The following is a 23,509-nucleotide window of genomic DNA, read 5'->3' as shown; positions in this document are numbered from 1 at the left end:
CAAACCTCGGATTGAGGAGTAATGTGGTTTTCTTCCCAGTCGTGGAACAGTGGGCCAGCTCTACACCCTCTTGGACAGGGCATGGGAGTTTGATCACCTAGTCTACATGTGCTTTGTGGACTTGGAGAAGGAGTTCGACCGTGTCCCCCGGGGACTCCTGTGGGGGGTTGTCCAGGACTATGGAGTGCTGGACCCCCTTGTACGAGCTGTCCGGTCCCTGTACGACCGATGTCAGAGCTGGGTCCGCATTGCCGACAGTAAGAATCATTTTGGATGAGGGTTGGACTCCACCAAGGCTGCCCTTTGTTATATGTTCAAAACTTTTATGGACAGAATTTCTAGACGCAGCCAAGGTGTTGAGGGGATCCGGTTTGGTGGCCTCAGGATTGGGCTGTGAACTTCAGCTCTCGCTGGAGTGATTTGCAGCCAAGGGTGAAGTGGCTGGGATGAGAAGCAGCACCTTCAAATCTGAGACCATGGTCCTCAGCCGGAAAAGGGTGGAGTGCTCATTCTGGGTCGGGAATGAGGTCCTGCTCCAAGTGGAGGAGTTCACGTATCTCGGGGTCTTGTTCACAAGTGAGGGAAGGATGAAGCAGGAGATCGACAGGAGGATCGGCGCAGCATCTGCTGTGATGCGGAATCTGCATCTGTCTGTCATGGTGAAGAAGGAGCTGAGCCAAAAGGCAAAGCTCTCGATTTATCGATCTACGGTCACAAACTGTGGGTAGTGACCGAAAGAATGAGATCGCGAATTCAAGCGAATTCAATGAGTTTTCTCTGCAGGGTGGCCGGGCTCTCCCTTAGAGATAGGGTGAGAAGCTCGATGATCTGGGAGGGGCTCAGAGTAGAGTCACTGCTCCTCCACATCGACAGGAGCCAGGTGGTTCGGGCATCTGGACGCCTTCCTGGTAAAGTGTTCTGGGCATGTCCCACCGGAAAGAGTCCCCGGGGAAGACCCAGGACACGCTGGAGGGACTACATCTCTGCCTCAGGAGCTGTTGAATGTGGCCAGGGAGAGCGAAGTCTGGGTTTCCCAGGTTAGGCACCTGACCCCGCGACCTGACCCCAGATGTGGAGTGGAAGAAGTGGAAGAAAATGGATGGATGGATGGATGGCTGCAACAGGAATCAATATACATTAAATAAATTTTAAAACATTTTTATTTCAATGCTAAAAAATGTATTTGCTTGATTCCATTATGCTTATTTAATTCTTTTATTCCACCCCACATTCACATAAATCTGTTTACTTAAATGTGAAACCACAAGGTTAGCTTGAATTTAGAGATGAGTTGATTAGACGTATGTGGCCAAAGAGTTCTAATATATAACACTTTTAAAAACTGTACTGTTACTGAATTTCAAAAGTAACTCTATACTAATTTGTGTATTTTCTCCTTGGTTTTTGCAACCTTAACTGTTCGCAGCCTAACACGGGTCGCTCAGCATTCATGCCTCAAAGTTTTACCTTTTTAAAGAGTGAAGTGCATTTCCAGAGAAAGTAAATGGTGACAGAAAACTTACTTAAATGTGTGCATTCAGGGTAAAAACATGAACGTGACTGCAACTTGCTTGCTGAGGTGAAATTCTTGTTCGTTTGGGTGGTTTTTTTTTTTATTTCTTTTATAACATAAAATGATTGAAATGTTTACACTTTTTATAAAATCAAAATTTAGGTTTTTGCTTTTCTTTGGAACTGATTTCCTTGACAGAACAACACAATCTTTTGTTAATGATTTCCCATTTGCTGTTCTTCAGTGCATCAGCCTTCTCTGAAATTAAGACCATACTGACATCCCACATTTTTGTGGTACTGAAAAATGAAATATGCATTTTATACCTTTTGCAGCTATGCTATTATTGAACATATTTTAAAACTATACTAAACAAACTGAGAGCAGTGACTCTACATCTGCAGACTTTTCTCACTTTGTCCCTCTCCTTTCCTTTGCAGGGGAAGTTGGTGAAGTACTTCAGCCGCCAGCTGTCCTGTAAGTGCAAAGTGGCCTTAGAGGAGCGCAGTGCCGAGCTTGAGGACTTCCCCCGCCTCGGACACTGGTTCCGCATCGTCAACTTGAGGAAAGAGGTCACAGAGGTGGGGTGTGTCACCATGTATACTAACACAAGTGTTCTCCCAGATAATAGAAATTTTTTCTTCACCTTCATGACAAATTCTGATGTTAGAATACAATTCAGAGTTATCCTGTTGCTAAAATTAACTCACTCTAAAAAAAAAAAAAAAGAGCAATGGGGAAAAGTGTCTTATTTTTTATAAAATCTAGATACACTATTTAATAATCACCGAATATTTTGCTTTAACAAACAATAAAGGAGAAGCAAGTGTTAAAAAAAACTCAATAAAAAGACCTAACAAGCAGGGAGTGAGCACCAACCAAAATAACTGAGAAATGAAACAAGGTGTGTGTGTTGTTCTTTTATTTGTCAAATATTAAAACTTAGACTTAATCTTTTTTCTTTACTGATTTTAATGAAGGGGTGACACTGTATACAATGTACTGTAAAGTTGGGACATGGTCACCACAGAGTATCATCCTCTCTTCCTTTAACAGTAAACACATGAGATCTGAGGAAATCACATATACTTTGGGGTTCCTGTAAATTTGTCCCAGCTCAAGCGTCCATGGTCTTTGTTTCTCTTTTTGTTTGATGATGCTTCATATCTTTTCAATTGTTGAAAGGTCTGAACTGCAAGCATGTCAGTCCAGAAACTGGACTATTATCATGTGAAGCCATGCTGTTTTGATAGATGCAGTATACAGTAAAGCATTCTTAGAGAAATTTTCAAGGCCATGAAAAAATGTAAAATCTGTACATACCTTTTAATATTGATGGAGCCTTTCCAGATGTGCAGGGTACCAGTTGGAACCTATCCCAGCAATTAGCAGGCAAGAAGCAGGGTACACCCTAGACAAGTCGACAGTTCATTGCAGGGCCAACATGGAGACAACAAACTAATATTCATACTCACTTTTAGGCAGAATTTAGAGTAAACAATTAACCTAGCATGCATGTCTTTTGATGGTGGGAGGAAGCAGGAGTTCCCAGAGAGAACCACGCATACATGGGAGAACATGCAAACTCCACACATACATAATAAAGGGATAGTAAATCATCATTGTCACTGGGGAGCTTTTATAGCTGAATCCCTCATACTGGTGTAGCTGAGAGCTTAACAGGTTAAAATCTTACTTTTGGCTCCAATATCCCTTGAAACATTATAACAGCTGAGCTATTAACTTTAACTGTGCTTCAGTAGGCACTACTCAAGCCTACTAGGTCGATATATTCTTTGTATTTATACTTTATTTAATTTTAAAAACTGTATTCTTTTACATATAGGAAACTTTTTTCAGAAAGTTTTGACTGAATAAATGAAAAGTGAAGAGCTAAGGCTTAGGCTGTTAGCTTGTGTAAAATCATGAAAATGTACTAATTGTAGGTATTGGAAAGTAGGCTGCTCTATCCTCCAACTTAGATAATGCTTTTTGTTTCTAATGAGGAAAAACTCCATAGCTTTATCAATTTTGAAGTATTAAAAAATATAAACAATAACTTTGTAAAAGTCATTATTCAACTGTGTAATATTACCTTCTCATACATGATCATGGGGTGAATAAATTGTGTGGTTCAATTTAATGAAATCCAGGTCACTATCAACTATTCCTACCTCAATGGTAAATAAAAAGTAAAATGATGTCCTCTTTGATATGACCAAAAAACTAAAAAGAAGGTTTGATAGCGTTAGACTTCACAAACACACCCCAAAAAGTGGTTAATGTTGCCTATTTTTGCATTTTCACCCACAAAGTAAGGACAATTCAAAGTTTAGCACAACTTTGGAAAACATTGACAATGTGTGCAGGAATCTATCTACATCTCCATTTCCAGAAAAAGTTCAGATAAACAGAATGCAATGAATTAGACGTCTCATGAATCCATATTTTATTCTCAGTGTAACAAAAACAACATATCAGATGTTGAAACTGAGACATTTTACCATTTCATGGAAAATATTGGCTACTTTGGAATTTGGGGGTAAGAATTCCTCAAAAAAAAAAAGTTGGGGACATAACTGAGAGATCAAAAACAGCTGGATGAGCAGCAGAGCCTCTCAGATGTAAAGATGGGCAGAGGTTCACCAATCCGTTACAAACTGTGTAAAAATTGTGGGACTTTTTTAAAAATGTTCCTCGAGAAAAAGTTGTGAAGACTTTGAAGATCTCACCATCTAAATACCATCAAAAGAGTCAAACCTTCATGCTTGTGATCTCCAGGCCCTCAGATGGCTCTATGTTAAACAGACCAAATTCTTTACTGGAAATCATTATATGGGCGCAGGAATACTTCCAGAAAGCACTGTTGTGGGGGTACTTTTCTATCTTTCATCAAGGGCACAATTGTTTGCTTTGAGAGCAAGATTTCATGCTCAAATATCATCTTGCTCTCTCTCAAAACTCTGCTCTCACACTCAGAAAGTCCCCTTGCTTTCAAATATATTGTTCTTCCTTTCAAAACTCTGCGGTCAGACTTGGTCTCTTTCCCTCACACTCAGACACATTCTCTGCTCTCTCAAAACTTCTGCTCTTGGATATTTTTTCCTCTCTCTTGGGTTGCTGAAAGAGCTGTCTGTCAAACCTCCTCCAGCCAATAGAATAAGAGATAATTCGAGCAAATCGTCCTCACCTTCTTCAGGGTGCGCTTGTTTTACTTAACACAGTGACTCCACACTCCTAGCCCAGTACTGAGTAACAATCAGCAGTACTGAGAAAACAGCATGACTATAATTTTATTTTATTAATACACTAAGTATAAAATTAGATGCTGGCGGTGGCTTTCATTTCCTGTACCATCCTTTTCATTCATTGTGCCAAGTTTAAAATTCAAAGACAGCAGAACTTTAAATCTGCATCTCCCATGAGCCTTTGCGGTAGGGATATGTTGAGTTTTGAAAATAGCCCCGCCCCCTGTGACAGAAACGTAACATGTTGAGTTGTCTTTGCTAATCATTATTATTACACTGCACAATGTAGAAAACTATTAGAAACAACTTATTTGTTTTATTAATGAGACACTGTTATATAAAACATAAAATGATAATTAGTCACTACTAAAAACTTTATGTTCAAACAAAATCTGGGCTAAGAGTGTGGAGTCACTGTGTTAAGTAAAACAAGCGCACCCTGAAGAAGGTGAGGACGATTTGCTCGAATTATCTCGTATTCTATTGGCTGGAGGAGGTTTGACAGACAGCTCTTTCAGCAACCCAAGAGAGAGGAAAAAATATCCAAGAGCAGAAGTTTTGAGAGAGCAGAGAAAGTGTCTGAGTGTGAGGGAAAGAGACCAAGTCTGACCGCAGAGTTTTGAAAGGAAGAACAATATATTTGAAAATAAGAGGGACTTTCTGAGTGTGAGAGCAGAGTTTTGAGAGAGAGCAAGATGATATTTGAGCGTGAAAACCAGAAATCTTGCTCTCAAAGCAAACAACTGTGCTCTTGATTAAAGACAGAAAAATACCCCCATACACTGTCCATGAACATAGTTCACTGTGCAATCTGCAACTGCAGGTTAAAGCTTTATTCTGCAAAGAAGAAGCTAGATGTGAACACAATAAGAAAGGGTGCTGTCCTCTCTGGGTCAACGCTCATTTAAAACAGTATGAGGAAAAGTAAACATTTGTTATGTGGTCAGATGAATCAAAATAGGTAAATCTTTTGGAAAACATGGAAGCTGTGTTCTGCAGACTAAAGAGGGAGGATCCAGCTTGTTATCTGGTAAAATATCTCAGTTTTAACACCTGATTTGTTGTTTTTGTTCTATTGCAAATAGAAAATGGGTTTATAAGATCTTCAAATCATCAAATTCTGTTTTTGTACAAAGCGTCTCAACTTTTTTGGAATTGAGGTTGTAATACGGTTAATATTTGTTATGAAATATGCATTAATAAAACAAAACCACCCCAATTTTATATCAAGGAAAGGGGCTCTTGGTTTATTACTGATATATTGAAACCAGTAAAGTAATTTAATAAATGGGGATATAATTATTGTAAACACTCTGCAGTGTGTAGCGACACATCTTATGCAGGAGTTTGTTACTTGTATTGGATCCAACTCTGGTTCTGTCGTATTTTAACTTCAGGGTTTTGGTAGCATTTGGGATTATGGGAATAATGTATGGAAACACTCTCCTGCTCTTGTGTACCTGTGGCAGGTTTTGCCAGGTTATATTCTATTGTTGGTGGAAGTTGTTAAATCTAACAGAGCAAGGAAGAGAGGCAAACTGTGCCAATGGGCAAGATATTAAACTGCAAAATAACTGAAACTCTCCCTTATTTCTAAGACGTTTTGGATGAACAAGTCAGGCAAATACATTCATGTAATATAATGATGTGCATAAATTTGAAAACAACAAACTCAAAGAAGCTCATGGACAAGCTGCAGAAGCTGGTCTTTTGACAAAATCTAATACCCTGTACAATCCCACCCCACTTTTGGATCATTAAAAAACAATGAAACAGAGTCATTACTTTCGCAAATATTCAGCATTTGCTAATTTGATTAAGTTAAAGGCAAGTTAAGTGGATTTGATTAACTTGGTAGGGTTAGAATCAGTTTGTTTCAAATAGAAATCGATTAGCTGAAAAGTTACTACAAAGCTACTACAAATCCTTCCAGACAGAAGGTGAAAAATGTAGAGATATAGAGTTATGAGCAATATGATTTTTTTTTTACAACTGAAGCAAAACTAAGGTCAAAAGTCTTTTAATAGAAGTTCACAATATCACAGCTTCTAATTTACACAAACATTGTTACATTATTAAGTCATTAAAGGTAAAAAGAACCATATGCCGCTGTCTGACTAATATGTGTAGAAATAGAGTTTACAGCTTATGTTTTTTTCTTCATCGTCTTTTAGCACGTTTGACTTTTGACAATTACCCTGAGAATGGCCTTGATGTGACAAAATAGGATCTGAATGTTGTAAGTAGATGGGTTTGTGTCATTTCAGTGCATCTCATGTGTGCATGTTTTCAGGAGATGAGCCCGGGTGAGGTGACTCTGGAGGGCCTGTTGGAGATGAGCGAGGAGCAAGTGTGTGAACTTCTGCAGAAGTTTGGTGCCAATGAAGAGGAATGTGCCCGACTCAACGCTTCCCTCACCTGCCTCAGAAAGGCTCACCAGCTGGGTGAGGGTTGAACTGAAACAGTTATACTTGTTATCCAAAAACACAGTGCTTACTATAACAGGTCCTGCACAAAAATACTCACACAGCAACAAAAAGATGCCTGTTTAAGGTGTCATCACCGTGTTACTTTTATAAAAAAGATTCCACATTTATTTGAACATATACTATCTTAATAGATTGCTTAATCTCTTGCTGAGTGTCGTCAAGCTACTGACAGCAAGTGGAGTGCAATATAAAATGATAACAAATGTGAAAATGACTAATTCAAATCTTCATAGGGAACACTTCTATAAATAAAGTTAATTCCCCCCAAAAGTTTGATTCTGTATAAAATTGATAATCATAAAAACCAAAATGCAATGATTTTTAAATACCATAGATCAATATTTATTCACATTAGAGCGAACAGAGCACAGACATGCAGGCCAGTTCAGAACTTGGACTTCCTCCATGCAGCTGTTGTAATAGAGTCATAATGTTCATTTCAGCCTTGTCTTTCTGAAATATGTAAGACGTTCCCTGAAAAAGATATAATTAAGCTGGAGCATATGCTGCTTGAAAATCTTTGTAGATCATTCAGCATCAATATGCAAGCCCGAGCTTTAATGTGCATTGTGGATGGCACAGCAAATTGTATTTAAAGAAAATGATTTCTGTTTTGTGAGTCCATGCAGTGATTTCCATGATAGGATCATGCCTAATGCAGTATTTCATGAGGGCCATCAAACATACTTGTGTCCAGTATAAATTTCCACCTTTTACTCCATTGCTCACAGAGGTGTTTTCTTATGATTAGAGACTCAACTTTTTTGATACTCAGTCATCCTACTGATGTCACTAACTCATTAGTTGCATCCTATTCCTGCAGTTTCTTCTTTAAAACCACTTATTTTTCAAACCTTTTGTTGACCCTGTCCCAACTTTTTTGTGCTGTGAAACTTAACATTAATTACCAGAAAATCTGTCTTTCAGCATTTGATATGTTTTCTATATTTTTTTGTGAATAAAATATTGTTTAATGTGATGAGAAAATCATTGCAACCTTTTTCTGTATTGACATTTTACACAATGTCCCAACTTTTTGCTTTTTTAAAATCTGTTTTTACTTTTTAATTTTTAAACTATACAGTAAAAGACTAACAGAAAACAAAAGGTCTATCTATCTATCTATCTATCTATCTATCTATCTATCTATCTATCTATCTATCTATCTATCTATCTGTCTATCTGTCTGTCTGTCTGTCTGTCTGTCTGTCTGTCTGTCTCATTCCATTATGTTATTCATTTTTAATTATTTGTTTGTGTTTTTGTTTACAAGTTTCATGAAATAATTGCTGGTCCGTACCACAATGCCAATTATCTAAAAGTGGAAAATTATAGGTGTGAGTAATCAGCTAATTACCTCATCCGTCACAGTAACTATGGATTAGTGCTACTGCATCTTTACTTCTGTTCCATGACCACAGTTCTTGTTTGAATGAAAATACAATGTTTTTTTCATAACACTACTTCAAGGTAAATCAGAGACATCTTCCCCGAAAAGTCTTTGAATCAAACTTTAATTATTTAGTTTTATTTTCTTTTTCCATTTTTATGTTTTTGTGGAGCTTTATTGTATAAAAAACTTCAAGTATGGACAACACCATACACATTATGTGCTATTATGGCAGAAATTGTCTTCCATATAAAAGATTCAACTTTATTTTCTCTCGCTTGCAGCTAACAAAAGCAGCTGTAGAGCAAGGCTTTCTAACAATGCCATTATCAGGTGCAGTCTCTGCTCTGATTTTTGCTGACAATTTCCCTTTTCTCCACCAGGTGGCTTTAACAGACCACCTTTTGCTTTCAGTAACAAGAAAAACATTTGCAATGATAGAAATAAACCAGATGAGGGCAGTAAAGCATCACTAAAGCTGGGATGGTGGGTTTAGTAATGACCTTTACGCATTCTCTTCTCTTCTCTTCTCTTCTCTTCTCTTCTCTTCTCTTCTCTTCTCTTCTCTTCTCTTCTCTTCTCTTCTCTTCTCTTCTCTTCTCACACATAGACTCTGCTCTGTAACAGATGTCTTTTCAGACAGAAGGCTCTGCTGAATAATTACACAAATTAACTTGATAAGTAGTTTTTCTTCCTTTAACAAAACCCTTATGGGAGTATCTTATCAGAAGAGGTTTAACATAGCTGCAGACACACTGACAAACAGTACATCTTTAGAACCATACTATACCAAACCAGCTGGGCTCTAGAAAAATTCACACTGTGTTTGTTCATATGCTCATTTTCCAGTTGCTTTGCAGGATTTGTTTCTTCAACTTCCATGTTTTTTTCTACTTCAGTTTTGGTTACAGAGGTGCAGATTTTGCCAAGAAAGACAGTCTGAAGGGTTGTTTATGAAGTCTAGAATCTCCTTTTTTAAAAATCTGATTAAAAAAGGAAATTGCTCATACTGGAGCATGTGCATAGACCAGACAAATGGGTATAAAGACAATACCATACAAGCGATTTTTTTTGTGTGTGTGTGTTTTTTCTTAATGTTGTTGCTACACCAGAAAAAACATCCTTAGATTTCGTTGGTTACATCTTCCCAAGTGTTGGGCTGAACTAAACTATGTATAAGAGATAAAAGCTCTCTGTCCTCCTCATTATATGAAATAGCATCCTTATACCAGCGAGTTAGTGACATTTTCATTTAATATACTTCAAAATATCTCAGCTGCATGTTGACCAAATTTCTTATTCAAAGAGAAGTAAAGCCCAACAAATGCTTCATAAATTGAATTCTTTGTAGTAGCAAGTCCAATCTAGTGAGTGTTGCATGCTGGAAAACATGTTAAAGAATTATTTGAGTTGTGTTTTTATAATAAATACAGTGAGACTTGACTGAAGGGCCTTTAACTTGGAAGATATTGAATGTGGACATGGTAAAATTCAAGCAAAACAGAAAAACCACAAGCTGTCTCTTGTGAGCAGCTGAACGATGTACAGTAAGCCTTCCTGCTGCAACAGTAGCACTGTCTTTTAAAGCAGCAAGCTGCAATAATGCAGATTCCTTTTTCCCTCTGGCCTGAACAGAGAAACACTTGATGTTAACAAAAGCTCCCCCCCCTGCAGTCAGAGTTCAGTTTTGCTGGAAAATGTCTACTTTGAAATCCTTTAGCACATTTAAATCTTAAAATCTTGCCAAAAGTTTTCTTAACCTATATCTGAGCATGAAAGATAAAAATCTTTACTAAAGCTGAGCCTGCTAGTGAGTAGGGCATGTTGAGGCCTGATACTGCTCCAGTTCTCCTCTCCTGAGAGGTGCTGTCTTGTGGCAGTGATCTCTGTGTTGAATACTTTGTTGTAAGTCTTAACTCCTTGTGACTGAAACACTCTGGTGTCGATGGGATGGCTCTGGTGTTCCCCGCTGATTTAGAGGTGTCCATTCTTGTCTCATCTTGGGTAGGATTCACACTGAGGATCTATTATTATCCAATCCATTGCAAAACCAGACACAGCTTGGAGTGGAGCTTTCATGAAGAAAAAAAAATCACACACTTACAGTTCTTTCTTTCTTTAGTACAAATTCGATAAAAATAACTTATCTGTTATAGGAACAATTATCATATGCTACTATTGATCCCATAACCCACCCTCTTTGACCACCACAGCCCTTATATGAGCAGATATTGTTAGTGAAGGTCTGGGCTGTCTTTGTAACATTATGTTTGTGTTTTTCTTTTTCTTCCACATTGTTTTCATAACCATGTCTGCCTCTTTCCCTCGTTTGTGGCTTCAATCTTCCTCATCTTCTTCTTTTCTCTGGCTCTCCAGAGACAAGGTCTGGTCCACGCGAAGCCAATAATGGGCTCTCAAAAGGGGGGGTTGCTTGAGATGTGTAAATGCTCCACAGCAGAACCGCAACCACATAAAGCGGTGAGAGGCACTTTCAGCAGAGAAAAATACAAGGCTGGGAGCGGCGTCCTTCATAATCTTACCCAGATGGAGAGGGAGATGTGTCATAGCTTTCAAACTGTCACATTTGCACATCTGTGTGTTCATGCATGTGTGTATATTGGTGGGATTTAGTGAGCTCTCGTGTTTCAGAATTAATTCAAGAATGCATGACGAATACAAGTTTTTAAGGGTTAAACACCCCCATGCAAAGATTTAGCTTTTTAAAGCTATCAGGCAAGGAGAGGAGGATGCTTTATAAGAACAATATTTTTGAGACAAAACTACATATATAATCATCCATCATGAACTAAAGCTGATAGAAGGATTTACAGATTTATGTGCTTATATATTTTTTTCTCAAAGAAAACGTGTTGCTTCAGTTTATGAGTCATAAGGAATTATGTTAAAATTGGCAGACATGGACATTTACAGACTTTGCAGTCTTGGCAGTTTATATGTCACATACATCTTGGAGAAATAGAGGAAATGACAAGTGGATGTATGTTGCTCTGTGGTGTAATGACGGAGGAAGGAAACCAATGCAAGTTAATAGAATTTTTCACAACAGGCTCTTGGGATTGCAGTTCACGAGTTGCAGTTAGGATGAGTCATACAATTTGGAGGCAGCAGGCTGGTCCTCTGTGCTGCAATGTGCACATATTATCCAGCCTGCCCCTCCAGACAAATCTATACAAATGCTCACATACATCTTTAATATGAATCCTTCTGTTGATCAGAGTAATAGTATCGATATGTGCTTTGTGCGACAGGTCTCTTCTGTACTTTGCTCTGTAATCCTTGACAGCTGAAAGGAATGTCTTCATGCCCTGCACTGAGACAGCTTTGCATGCATATAAACACCTTATTGTTTTCAAATGTCACCAGCAAGAAAAGAGAAAAGAGATGAATACTGGCAGAGTCAGAGAATATGTGCAAGGAATCAGAGGAGAGGAAAGGAAGTATGTAGGAGGGAGGATGTTGAATAATAAGTGAAAATGAAGGCAAGAAATAGGTGATTACAACAGAAGGCAAGCAAGATGCATCCTCATGTTAGAACAATAGCTCAGATACAACAGGGAAGGTAAACCACCAAAAGAAACATTGGCACTTTTCTTCCTAAACACCCCTAGGTGGTCCTTAGTGACTGTTAACTAATTAGCAGTCTTACTTCGAGTCCTACTGATTACATTGCAAGAATGTTTCACAAACCGTCAACTCAAAAGAACCAAGATTAAAAATAAAGGGACATCACATTTATTGAACACTTCCATTGCCCTTTTCACTAAATCCTGTTTACAATGGCAGCAAGACAGACCAGCTACAGTGGCATTTCACTGCCATTTAGCCAAAAGAAGCAACATATCTAGAGGTAATTAGTTCAATTATGAAGCTGTTATCAGCTTCTCTCAAAGCTTTGGCGCATGTTTAGTTTGCCCCCGTTAATGGTGTGTGTGGAGGTGGGGGGGTGCTTTTTGCATTAATCACTGCAGAGGAGAAGCAGACGTAAATGCTCCAGGTGTGTTGTTTGGCCCTACACTTGATGTGAAGATGCAGGGTTATTCAGGTGAGTGGAGTGAGTAGAAGATTAATGATGAGGTTAAATATTAACAAAGCGAGCGCTTGCTAAGATAAGTGAGAAGAAAAATTCAGCCATGTTATTTATTTAAATAAAAAGGTCGGCCTCTCTTGCATCTGTGGCCTAAGGCCCGGAGAAGTCATTTTATCTTTTTTTCTATATAATTTCTCTAAAAAGGATGGCACAGACACTTCTTTTATCAGTCATTTCAGCAGCATTTTTAATTTATTCATTGAAAAATGTTGATTCTTACTTTTCAGCAGCTGGTTCTGCTTTGTTGATGTAATTAGATTAAATTTGTACATTATAAACAGTGACTGACTTATAGTTCATCCAATGACATGTCAAGTGGTTTCTTTGTAGTGTTTGTTCTCTTCCAGTTTCATTAATTTTTCAGATAGTTCTTCATAGATGTTAATAGAACGTACATTTCCTCCAAAAATCTGATTTTTTTCTTTTTTTTAATCATTTAAACAGATGCTGAGACAAATAAAGTCTTAATAAATGTACATAAATCTCCTAAGTTTTCATGGGAATTTGGAACAATCAATCAACCGAATAAACAAACCAACCAAATTAAATATATTAAAGCAAAATTACATTAGTTTCTGACCTTATAACTCTGTTCTGCTGATTTGATTGACGGCACATTGACATTTATTATACACATTTTAAAAAAACTGTTATTACTTTGTAGCCTCCCAAGGCTTAAAAATCACGCTTCACAACTTTGTGATTCATGTCTGGAGCATCACGTGACTGCTGTGTTTTGATTGACATCATGTCAGCAATACACTGGGCACTTTGAATCAGAGCACATTACAGGAGGAGGCAAAGAAAAGAGAGACAAGTTCTGTAAAAGTAAACTTATAACACAACTGAACTTTGGCAGATTTTCCCAGTGAGGCATCCCCTAACAACGGCTGTTTTGGTATCCATCTTGCATCCTACCTGTAATCTGAGCTCTCTCAAGTCAGTAAGCGTCAGTCTGGCGCTGACTTTAGTCTTATCTCTTGCTCTTTCCTTTTCTCTATTTCTTTTCCTTGCTTCCTCTAAAAATTTCCTCCCATGTTTCTTTGCTGAATGAGCCATTGTGCACATTCAAAATGGCCAGTCTGTTCATATCTAATTGCTAGCATGTGACATGATGCATAAAGAGAAAAGTCAGTGGTATGCAGCGTCCCAGAAGTAAAATTTGTAAAGTGTGGTTTTTCAGCCTTGGGATGCTGCTGGGAAATGATGTCTCCAGGAATGTACATAATAAATGTCACTGTGCCATCAAACTTATTCAGAAACACATATTTTTAAAGTCAGAGTTACATAGTTCTACTTTAATGTCTGGATTTATTCATTTTGAAGGTTCAACCCTCAACTAATATATCATAAAAAAAAAAAAGAATTTCCCTCAATACCCAATTTTTAATATAGCAGATTACAACAATATCCAGTGAAGATTAATGGCTTTTCCTGACTTGGCTGGAGAAAAGGACAATGATTGCTTATTAAAACATAATCCTTTTTATGCAGACAAAAAAAGAATACATTTTTGCATTTTTTTTCACTTTGCACTTTAAATATCAACTAATAGATTTAAAGAAAAAATGAACAGTAAAGTAAAAATAATAACCTCATGTAAATTCATAGCTGCATTTGATTATTGGGGATGATCACACAAGCTACTACCCCAGTGAAATGCCTCTTAGCCTCTTGAAGTTTTGATAAATTACAGGACTTTATACATATTCATTTGAAGATCAAAGCTTTCCAAGGAAAGCAACTTCTGAAATGTACTTGTTAGACTAACAAGCACAGGGCTTACAAATCAGCTTTGATTGCAGTTCTCAGAGGGGTTGTGATCGGTCTGTTTTCTTCATCTTATTTATCAAAAAGCTGTTTTTGGTTTGTCTGAGGCTTTTGCTCAGGTGAGACTATGTGACAGAAGAAATTAACAAATTAGACCCAGGTTAGTATTTTGCCAAGGCAGTTGCTAAGATACTAATAAGCTCCATGAACTGACTCATTATTTGAAGCAACGGTTTCATGAGTGAGATTCAGTTTTATTGCTTCTCTTGCAGAGAGTTTTTACCTGGGTAACAACTTGACGAGAACTGTCAAAAGTACTTGTAAAGAGAGGCAGCCCCACGCCAGAGAGTAATTACCTCACAGAATCTCATAATTTATACTTGGGTGATTGGTCAGTATTTGTTAAAAAAAAAACAAAAAAAAACAAAACAACAACAACAAAAAAAACTAATTTAGGAATGTAGGCTACTGATCGGCACCTCTTGTGTCAGGTATTAAACACCTTTCATCTAGCCCGAAAGCAATCATCTCCCTGCTGCCTCCCATCTGTGATGCCAGTCTCTCTTTTGTGAACTCCTTATTGGAGTTGATTAATGTTCATGTGACATGAAGCTGAACTTTTGCATTTCTGAGTGGCCTGCGGTGGTTAGATTTCTGCTAATAAAGGAGGCTTGATTGAGCATTCCCTTCATCTTTTCCTACATTTGCAGATGAGCACTCTTTCAGGGCCACTTGTCTTTTCTGCATCTTGATATCATACTGAAGGGCTTTACAGAGGTGAGCAGAGAGTGTTAATGTGGTCCCCACAAGGTCACATTCATGGCAGCAACAGCTTGAGTCAAGAGATCCTGACTAATTTCCATAGGTGTGAATTACAGCCCTTAATAGGGAGTGCTATCTTCAGACAGATTAGTTCTGTCAGATGTGTTTTATGTCTTGCAAATGGTAGTTAATGGTATTAACATGACTGCTGTTATTCATGCTCTGCGCAGCAGATATGTGTTCTACAGTACTGAAAAGCAAAAGATCTCCATGACAACCAGGACACCGACAAGTTCAGTGATCAGAATTGCCAGCCAGCGATCAGGGACAAGCTAGTGGCATTGCCAGGTTCACTGTGATGTTATATTTGCAATACTATATACATTATTGTCCCCTAGGGAAATTTGTCTTGGGCTTGATACTTGGCCTATTATACTTTCCTGATTGACTGATCTGATTATAATGCTGTGCCTATTAATTCTTCAACAATACAACAACAACAACACAGTATCACTCAGTCAACATAACAACAGGAAGTGATTCACTTGAAGTGAACAGTGCTTAGTCGATACATACCCTGGGCAGGTTGCCAGGCTATCACAGGGCCAACATAGAGAGACAAACAACCACACACACTCAGGAATTTAGAGTGACCAATTAATCTAACATGCATGTTTTTGGACTATGGAAGGAAGCCAGAGTACTCGCAGAGAACCACACATACATGGGGAGAACGTGAACTCCACACAGAAAAGACCCTGCTTGAAAAATCATCAAATAAATTCCTTGTATAGGCTTTAGTGTTTTCTATGTGATTTACAGTTAGGTGAGTGATGATGTTAATGGCATTGTCCGTTCCCCTCCCCTGCCTGGAAGCAAACTAGAGTGGCTCATTTGACAAGTTGACCCCTACTTTAAGCAAAGGCACCATAAACTTTTCCAAACACTTCATCACAATGTAAGTTAAAGCCCCAGGTATAAAATCACTATTCTCTAAAGCAGTGGTTTACAAACTTTTTGAGCCACAACCCCTAAACTAGATAATTTTCAGCAACAATGGACCTCTCAGCTGTTTTTATATCAAATGTTCCACTCATTGAGTCCCACAGCTTTTTGGAGTTCATTGATGTAACATTTTGTTCTAGAATGTCTTTGTGGGTCCTCCTAGTGTTTCTCAGGAGCTGGTTGAGTTCCTTATCCTTCCCTGTCATTATTTTTAATTGCAATTTCCCTCTTATTAATTTAAACTGCAATATCTTTTGTTTTGTAAGGCTTGTTGGGGGACTAAAATGTCCTGTTTTGAGGCCATTACCCACACAAAACTAAAAGTTTGTGGCTTAATTAATTTCTAAGTTATGAAAAATGTCCCAGTTTGTGCAAAGGAGGCATACTTTAGTAGCTTTCTTCTAAGTGGTTTATATAGTAGGTATGGACGTAAGAAATCATTCAATAAAATACACTCAAAGCACCTGTAAAAAGCATTTTAATTCATGCATTTATACAATATTTACTGCGACTGGTTTGCACTTTACTTTTAATTGTCTACCTTGTTTTATGCATGTGTTTTATGTATTGTAGTTTTCTATGACATTCCAAGGGACAACAGATGCAAATTAGCTGCTAAGCTAACTCTGTGCACATTTACATTGTACATTTTTACTTATGTTTATTAATGTGCAGTATATACCTTTCATACCAAAGACAACCAAAAGTCCTCCATCCTGGCAAGAGAAAAGCACAATGAATACATGACAGCATGGGGTCTTTTTTGCTCTATTTAACATAAAGTTTAACCTTTATAGTCTCTGAAAATTGGATGGGATGACACAAGACTGCAAAAGGAATCTTACACTGTGATTTTCATATTCTGCAGAATTACACAATACCCATTTGCTGATTTTTTTTTTTTTTAGTTTCACAGTAATGTGACTTCTTGCAAATAAGTTTTGTTGAAGAAAAAATTTGAGTAGCTCTCCCTGACTTCAAGATTCCTACAAGACAACTAAAAGTATAAAAAATAAAGAAAATAGGACTGTTCAAATTCTTTAAATTATGTCCCTTGCGTCTCTTTAGCTGTCTATTCTCACAGTTCATAATTCCTTACGGCCTCCTTTTCATATCATTACAGAATGAATTCTGTTTTTCACCTCACACGGGACTTTTTTTTGGTAGATATTTCCAGTAGTTATATCTGATGGGGTGGGTATTAAGCTTTAGTTTGAAGTTTGTGTTTTTGATGCTTATCATCCCTTAGAGACGTTATCATGAGCAGTGAAAACAACGACTCAAACCAAAAGAGAAAAGTTGGGCGTAATGACTAAAAGTTTGCAGTTATAGTGACTAGAAGCTAAATGGCAGATTTTGAAGGAGATCAGTTTTGCACACACAGTTGTGCATGAAATATTGCATCTGCTTAAATGTACGCAGGATAAAAACACCATGTTGTGTTTTCCTGAACAACCTTTAGGCTATGCATAAGCGCAGATGGAAAAGCAAGTAGATTGTGGCAGTCTATTTCAGCTGCTTCCTTTTCCAGATCAATAAGAACTTTCTTTTCTTTTTTTTCTTTCTGAAGAACAACTTGAGGAGGATAAATTGCACAGTAATGGAGGTAATGTATTGTCATCTAAGCTCAAAAACACTCATTTTGGCTGCTCACTTTCAATTTCTTTTTTACTTCAGTTGCTCCCCCCCCCCCCCCCAAACTTTAAACTGAAAGTTAAGTTTTAGTGATAGTTGGCTTGTGCTATGACTCATGCAGCTTGCTATGTTTTTTATGCACTTTTCTGTTTCCCCTCATTCTTTGCTCCATTCACCAATGCTTAATCAGTTCCACATCAGCATATTTTAACACCACTGCTCTACTAATATGTTTACATCAGACAGCTGCAAAGTTTAATTCTTCATTCCCCAAGCTGAACACTTTAGTTTGTTGTAAATGTCCACCTGCTGCCTGTGTTGCTCTTACTCCTGCAATCAAGAGATACTGCTAATGGATATTTGAGAGCTAATTGCACAACAAAAACCAATTTAGATAACTTGATATGCCATTTTATGCAAAAATAATCACAGAAATTAGAAAAAAAAGGCAAATTTCTCTCACTTAACCTAAGTGGTATCATGACATGCAAGCTTTTAGTTTGAGATTTCTGCTGGGGAGGTTCTCTCTGTGCTTAACCCTTACATACTGTTAGGGTCAAATCTGACCCGTTTTGACATTTATTGGCAACAAAACCACCCTTAAAAAACCCTTCATTCAGCCTGAAATTTCAAAATATTTGAAAATGTTATACTTTCATTCAGATGCTAAAATTTTTGAAAACTGAAACTGTTTTGGGTCAAATTTGACCCATGTCAGTGTGGATGAATTTCAGATCTATCAGATTAATGGTTCTTTTAAGGAATCTGGAATCCATGAAACTTTATATGTGTTTATTTTTTGTATGGGGCAGTGGTGACAGAGTTCAAAGGAAGACCCTGACTCTGTCTGTTCCCACCACATTAGCTCAAGTTCTGGCAGAGGCAGACATCTGCTGGTATTTGAAGGTTTGTGAAGGAATCTTGAAATAGTAAAACAACACAAGAATCATTATGTATGATGTCTATAAGCAACAGAAGTCATCCAGAGGTGCATTGATAAAGATATAAGATCTGCACCTACAATGTAAAAACATAGATATTTACCTCTGAATGAATTTTGATTGGATGGATGGTGGGTGTGGGCTTCATTAAGGTACCTCAGTTGGCATTTTAGTAAGTGACATCATGGCAGCAGGTTTAACGCACAGCAAGTCGTGGATCTGATCTTCCATGATGAGAAGGCTGATACTGACTTTAGTAGACTTTTTCAAAGCAGGAAGATGCCCGTTCCAGTAATAATAGTAATATTATTTTAACCTCCAACAGTTTAAAAGTGTTCAAGCAATAAAATTTATTCAAATCATTATGACTTCTATGTTTTTATGTCTTTTAAAAAACAGGACATGATACTGTGTGATGTGTTTTTCTCCAAAAACAAATGATGTAAAACCTTAAAAAATACTTCTTTCTCATAGAGTTGTTTAGGATTAAACATAAATTTATTATTGTGAGATAACCTATTTAGACATTCTAAATAGCTAAAAATTTTGTATAAACAGTCACTGCTAGGGACTTTTTGGTCTAGGTCAAAATGGACCTGAACCAAACTGTAAAGGTATACAGTTCTAACAGTATGTAAGGGCTAACAACACTGAAATTGAAAGCCAGTCCTTTTCCCCATAAGAAATCATAGTTTCAGCAGTTTTGATGCTTTATTTCTTTTTATTCTGCTGAAAATGATCAGGTATTTTACAATGCTATGCTTTGTAGCTCTTATGAAGATATTAGCAAGATTGACCGTACAGGGTATAGGTGAAGGGAAAAATGGTATATACTGAGCAAATTAAAACAAATCCTTTGGCCTGACTGAAAATAACTTGGCTACCTGAGTCCTTTAACAGTCCTGGTATTCATTTTGAAAGCTCGGCTGCTGCTAACCAGCTAGTCTTGTCAATAAGGTTGTTGTGGTTGTCCTCAACCCTTTCCAGAGCCTGCAGATGGAGTGTAGCTTCTGACCATAGACCTTGTTCTTCTTTGGTGAGCTAGGTGTTGATAAACAAAACCCAGTTTTAATGGAGAAGACTTCCCTCAGCTCCCACCAGATCTCCTTCAATCGAGAACAAAGACCATTATTGAAAGCTACTTGACTGGGCCTTACAGGCCGTTCTTAGTCGAGAGACTTCCTGCCAAATGATAGTGAGGTCCTCCACAACCATATTTTTTTACATGCAGTTAAGTTGAGCTATGGTTAAAGCTCAAGAAGGCAATTTAATTGGACTATGATCCTTTCCCAGTAAACATGCATAAGGGGATAATTGATTTCTCGATCTACGTTTGTCTGACTCTTCTATAATAGGTGGTGTTATCCCTGAGTGAGTTTGAGCCTTCTGAGTTCAGCTGTAAAAAATAATCAATCTCCTAACGTCTTCATCTGGCTATGTTGGTCCAACTTTTTAAAACTGGATTCAGAATGAGTTTAGTCAGACTAAAGTATTTACTTAAAGTATTTATTTTAGGAGTTACATTTTTTGTCAGATGAATACAGTAACTGATTGTTTTCTAAAATTAGGTAAACATATGGGTCTGCAGGAGAGAGGTGAGCCTGAGGTAACTGGTTAGCAGCAAACAAACTTTCAAAATGCATGTTACAGTATATTACCATCAGGTGTTTTGGCCATTTACATTTCTGCACTCTTTTAACAGGGAGCCAGGCAAAACAGGACTGGTCGATCCAGTGGCCCACTTCTGAATCTGGCAAAGAAAATACTCCAGTGTGCCAGCCAGAGGCCAGTCAGTGGATTCGCTTCCAGCTTGCCCAAAGCCCCAAAGTCCAGTCCAAGTACAACCAGCACATGTGCCACAGCCCCCAGGCCTTGGCTCCTGCTTTGTATACGGATCGGCTCACTGTTGACAGCCCAGCCCCAGGGCTCTTCCCCTCCTTGGACTATGGTCAGCGCTCCCTGCCCCCATCACCCCGCCAGAGGCATTTTGGCCACACACCTCCTCGGACTCCTTTGGTGGTCAACACCATGACTCCACCTGGCACTCCTCCCATGCGACGAAGAAACAAGGTGAAGGCCCCAGGAACGCCACCTCCACCAAGCCGCAAGCTCATCCATCTGCTGCCCGGCTTCACTGCACTGCATCGCAGCAAATCCCATGAGTTCCAGCTGGGAAACCGCTTAGATGACACGCAGACACCAAAGTAAGTGCGCTATTATGCATTTTTTCCACCAGCTGAAAAAAAACAAAAAGCAAAAAAACAAAAAACACACACATATATATATATATATATATATGTATATGTGTATATATATATATATATATATATGTATATATACATATGTATATGTATATATATATATATGTATATATATATATATATATATATATATATATATATATATATATATATATATGTATATGTGTGTGTGTCTGGCTGCTCTATTTACTATTTACCTTCCAGTGGTTTAACATGGTTTAAGATCTTGTTTTAAATAAGTTATGATAAATGAAACAAAAAAACGTGGCCTTATATGTCACATCATACAGTTTTTGCTGTAACTTGGAATTATGCAGTTGCATAGCCATATATGTCAGTAGTGATAATTATTGTGATAATTTTCCTATTTTAAGACAAAATCTACAATGGAGTCATGGTAATGAAAATGATTACATCTTAAAAGCAAGAGCCATACTCAGGTGGCGCCAGTTGAATGTTTGTCATTGTTGGCCAAAGAGGTATCTAGGATTTCCATCTATACAGGTTAAGCGAGAAGGGAAAGCTTAGTTCAGTGCAGCACATGCACAAGTCTTATCTGTACATGTTGGTCTCACACCAGGTAGAGACACCCCTACTGTAGCCTCCTCTTTCAACCATTTACAAGAAGCTACTGTAGCTTATAAATAATAGAAAAGATGCAATCCCTCTTTGGAGCCAGTAGTTTGTCCATTCTGAACAACTGTAGAAACACAAGAGTGGACTTAAAGGAAGAGTACCCTTTAGCCAGGGGAGTTGCTAGACGTAAAGCTTTACTGGGACACTGTCCCCTCATTAATTAGATCACATTTTTTTTTTCATAAAGACCTGCTATGTTTAGGAAATGGGCAATGTCATGTTCCACCTGTTTCGCTTTGCTAAGCTGTTACTGCTTCTTCAAACAACTGCTGCTGAAAATCAAAGAAAATGTAAGAAATAGACTGTATGAATTTTTTCCACAAACAGTGTTAACATGAATGATCCAAAAACAGGTTAAAAAATAAATGTCAAATCTTAAAATGATTGCACATTGAAGATTTTCTGCATTCCACAATAAAACTTTAATTTAATTTAATTTAATTTAATTTCATTTCATTTAACTTTTTATTTTATTTATATTATTATTTATTTTATTTTCCCCTGCTCTGTTTCATTTCAAGTCTCTGTAAAATAAGTAAGATGATTTGGTATTAACATTATAGTTTTTGAGTTCTGTTGCATTTTGTTTTTCAGAAAGTGTAATGACAGGGGCATCTTCACAACTTCCCAAGATTAAAACGAATCCATTAAGTATAAGAATGAAAATAACAAACCTTTATTTATTTATAGAAACCTTTGTTAATATTAAAGATGTGATGATTAAGCTCTGGAAAAGCCCTAATATATTGATACAGACTATAAGTGCATTAACCACAAGATATCATTTGACATGTGGAATGATTGGCATTAATAACTTTGATGAATTTCTGATAATTAATAATCTATGAAGCCTAATGTGTTGCCTTTACTCTGAAACAACTGCTGCTCATCTCATTTGTGTGTTCTTTCACTAATACTTTATAAGGTATAAGTGACAAAATGGATAAAATCTAACTTTCAAATGGTATTTAAAATGTGCTTGTGAAAAGCAGTATCACTTTTAGGAAAAAAATGGATGCAACATTGCAGCAGAGCTCAATTATTTATTCTCTTTGCACCATTAATTTTTTCTCCATTGAGCTCTATTTGACACAAATTCATTACATGAAAGTAATTCATGTATTAATTGTTTGGAATTTCCCTAACAAGATCATTTTAGCCTATTTAGTGTTTAGAGGTTGGGGTGAAAATGGTGAGATGACAGATGATGAAGCTGCGTGACTCTATTTTTTTTTCTTTATTAGGTGTCTGAAACAACCCTATTCATGGTAACAGGGGTGTGTCAGTTTTAGCAGATGGTCTGCCTGAAGCAAACATTGAGAGATTCTGTCCACCTTCTCTCTGCTCTGTTCAAGGTCTCAATACATTTTTCTATGTGGCCCAAGTTTCTCAGAAAGGAGGTTCAGACCTTACCTTTACTTTTAACAGTTTCTATGCAATCTTCTTTTGCCAGACTCCAATCAGATTAATCCTTAGGAGGACATCATTGCCCATACAGAAGCAGTGGCCTGTCAGTAGAGATAAGGGGCCTTCGGGCTGAGTTCCTGACTGGCCATCCCTATGTCTGGTGCAATGTTGATCGGATTTGGTCATGAACAGGGTCCACTACTTCTAGGTAATCAGGAACCAGCCTGCCCCAGGAGAGCTGCACTCATTTTGATAATGTTATTAGATGACAGTGTCCTATCACTGCTACAATTGGTAAGTTAATATTTGGGAGTTGTCCGCTGTTTGCGCGATAGCCATCTGGG

The 23,509-nt window shown here is 37.6% G+C and overlaps 1 protein-coding gene across 3 annotated transcripts in view; it reads left to right on the top strand.

Annotated features, from left to right (window-relative positions):
* ksr2 (kinase suppressor of ras 2) overlaps positions 1-23,509 on the top strand; it is a 159,661-nt gene that overhangs the window by 19,386 nt on the left and 116,766 nt on the right. For all 3 annotated transcript variants that reach the window (XM_042000638.1, XM_042000637.1, XM_042000636.1), the window contains exons 2-5: positions 1,954-2,094; positions 7,055-7,205; positions 17,856-17,891; positions 20,564-21,065. In XM_042000638.1, the coding sequence (XP_041856572.1) occupies positions 1,954-2,094; positions 7,055-7,205; positions 17,856-17,891; positions 20,564-21,065 (830 nt within the window). The remainder of the gene's footprint in view (positions 1-1,953; positions 2,095-7,054; positions 7,206-17,855; positions 17,892-20,563; positions 21,066-23,509) is intronic.

This window comes from Melanotaenia boesemani, chromosome 11 (assembly GCF_017639745.1).
Source record: "Melanotaenia boesemani isolate fMelBoe1 chromosome 11, fMelBoe1.pri, whole genome shotgun sequence".
Taxonomy (NCBI): domain Eukaryota; kingdom Metazoa; phylum Chordata; class Actinopteri; order Atheriniformes; family Melanotaeniidae; genus Melanotaenia; species Melanotaenia boesemani.
The sequence above is the reverse complement of the archived record's forward strand: the minus strand, read 5'-3'. Positions and strand labels throughout refer to the sequence as shown.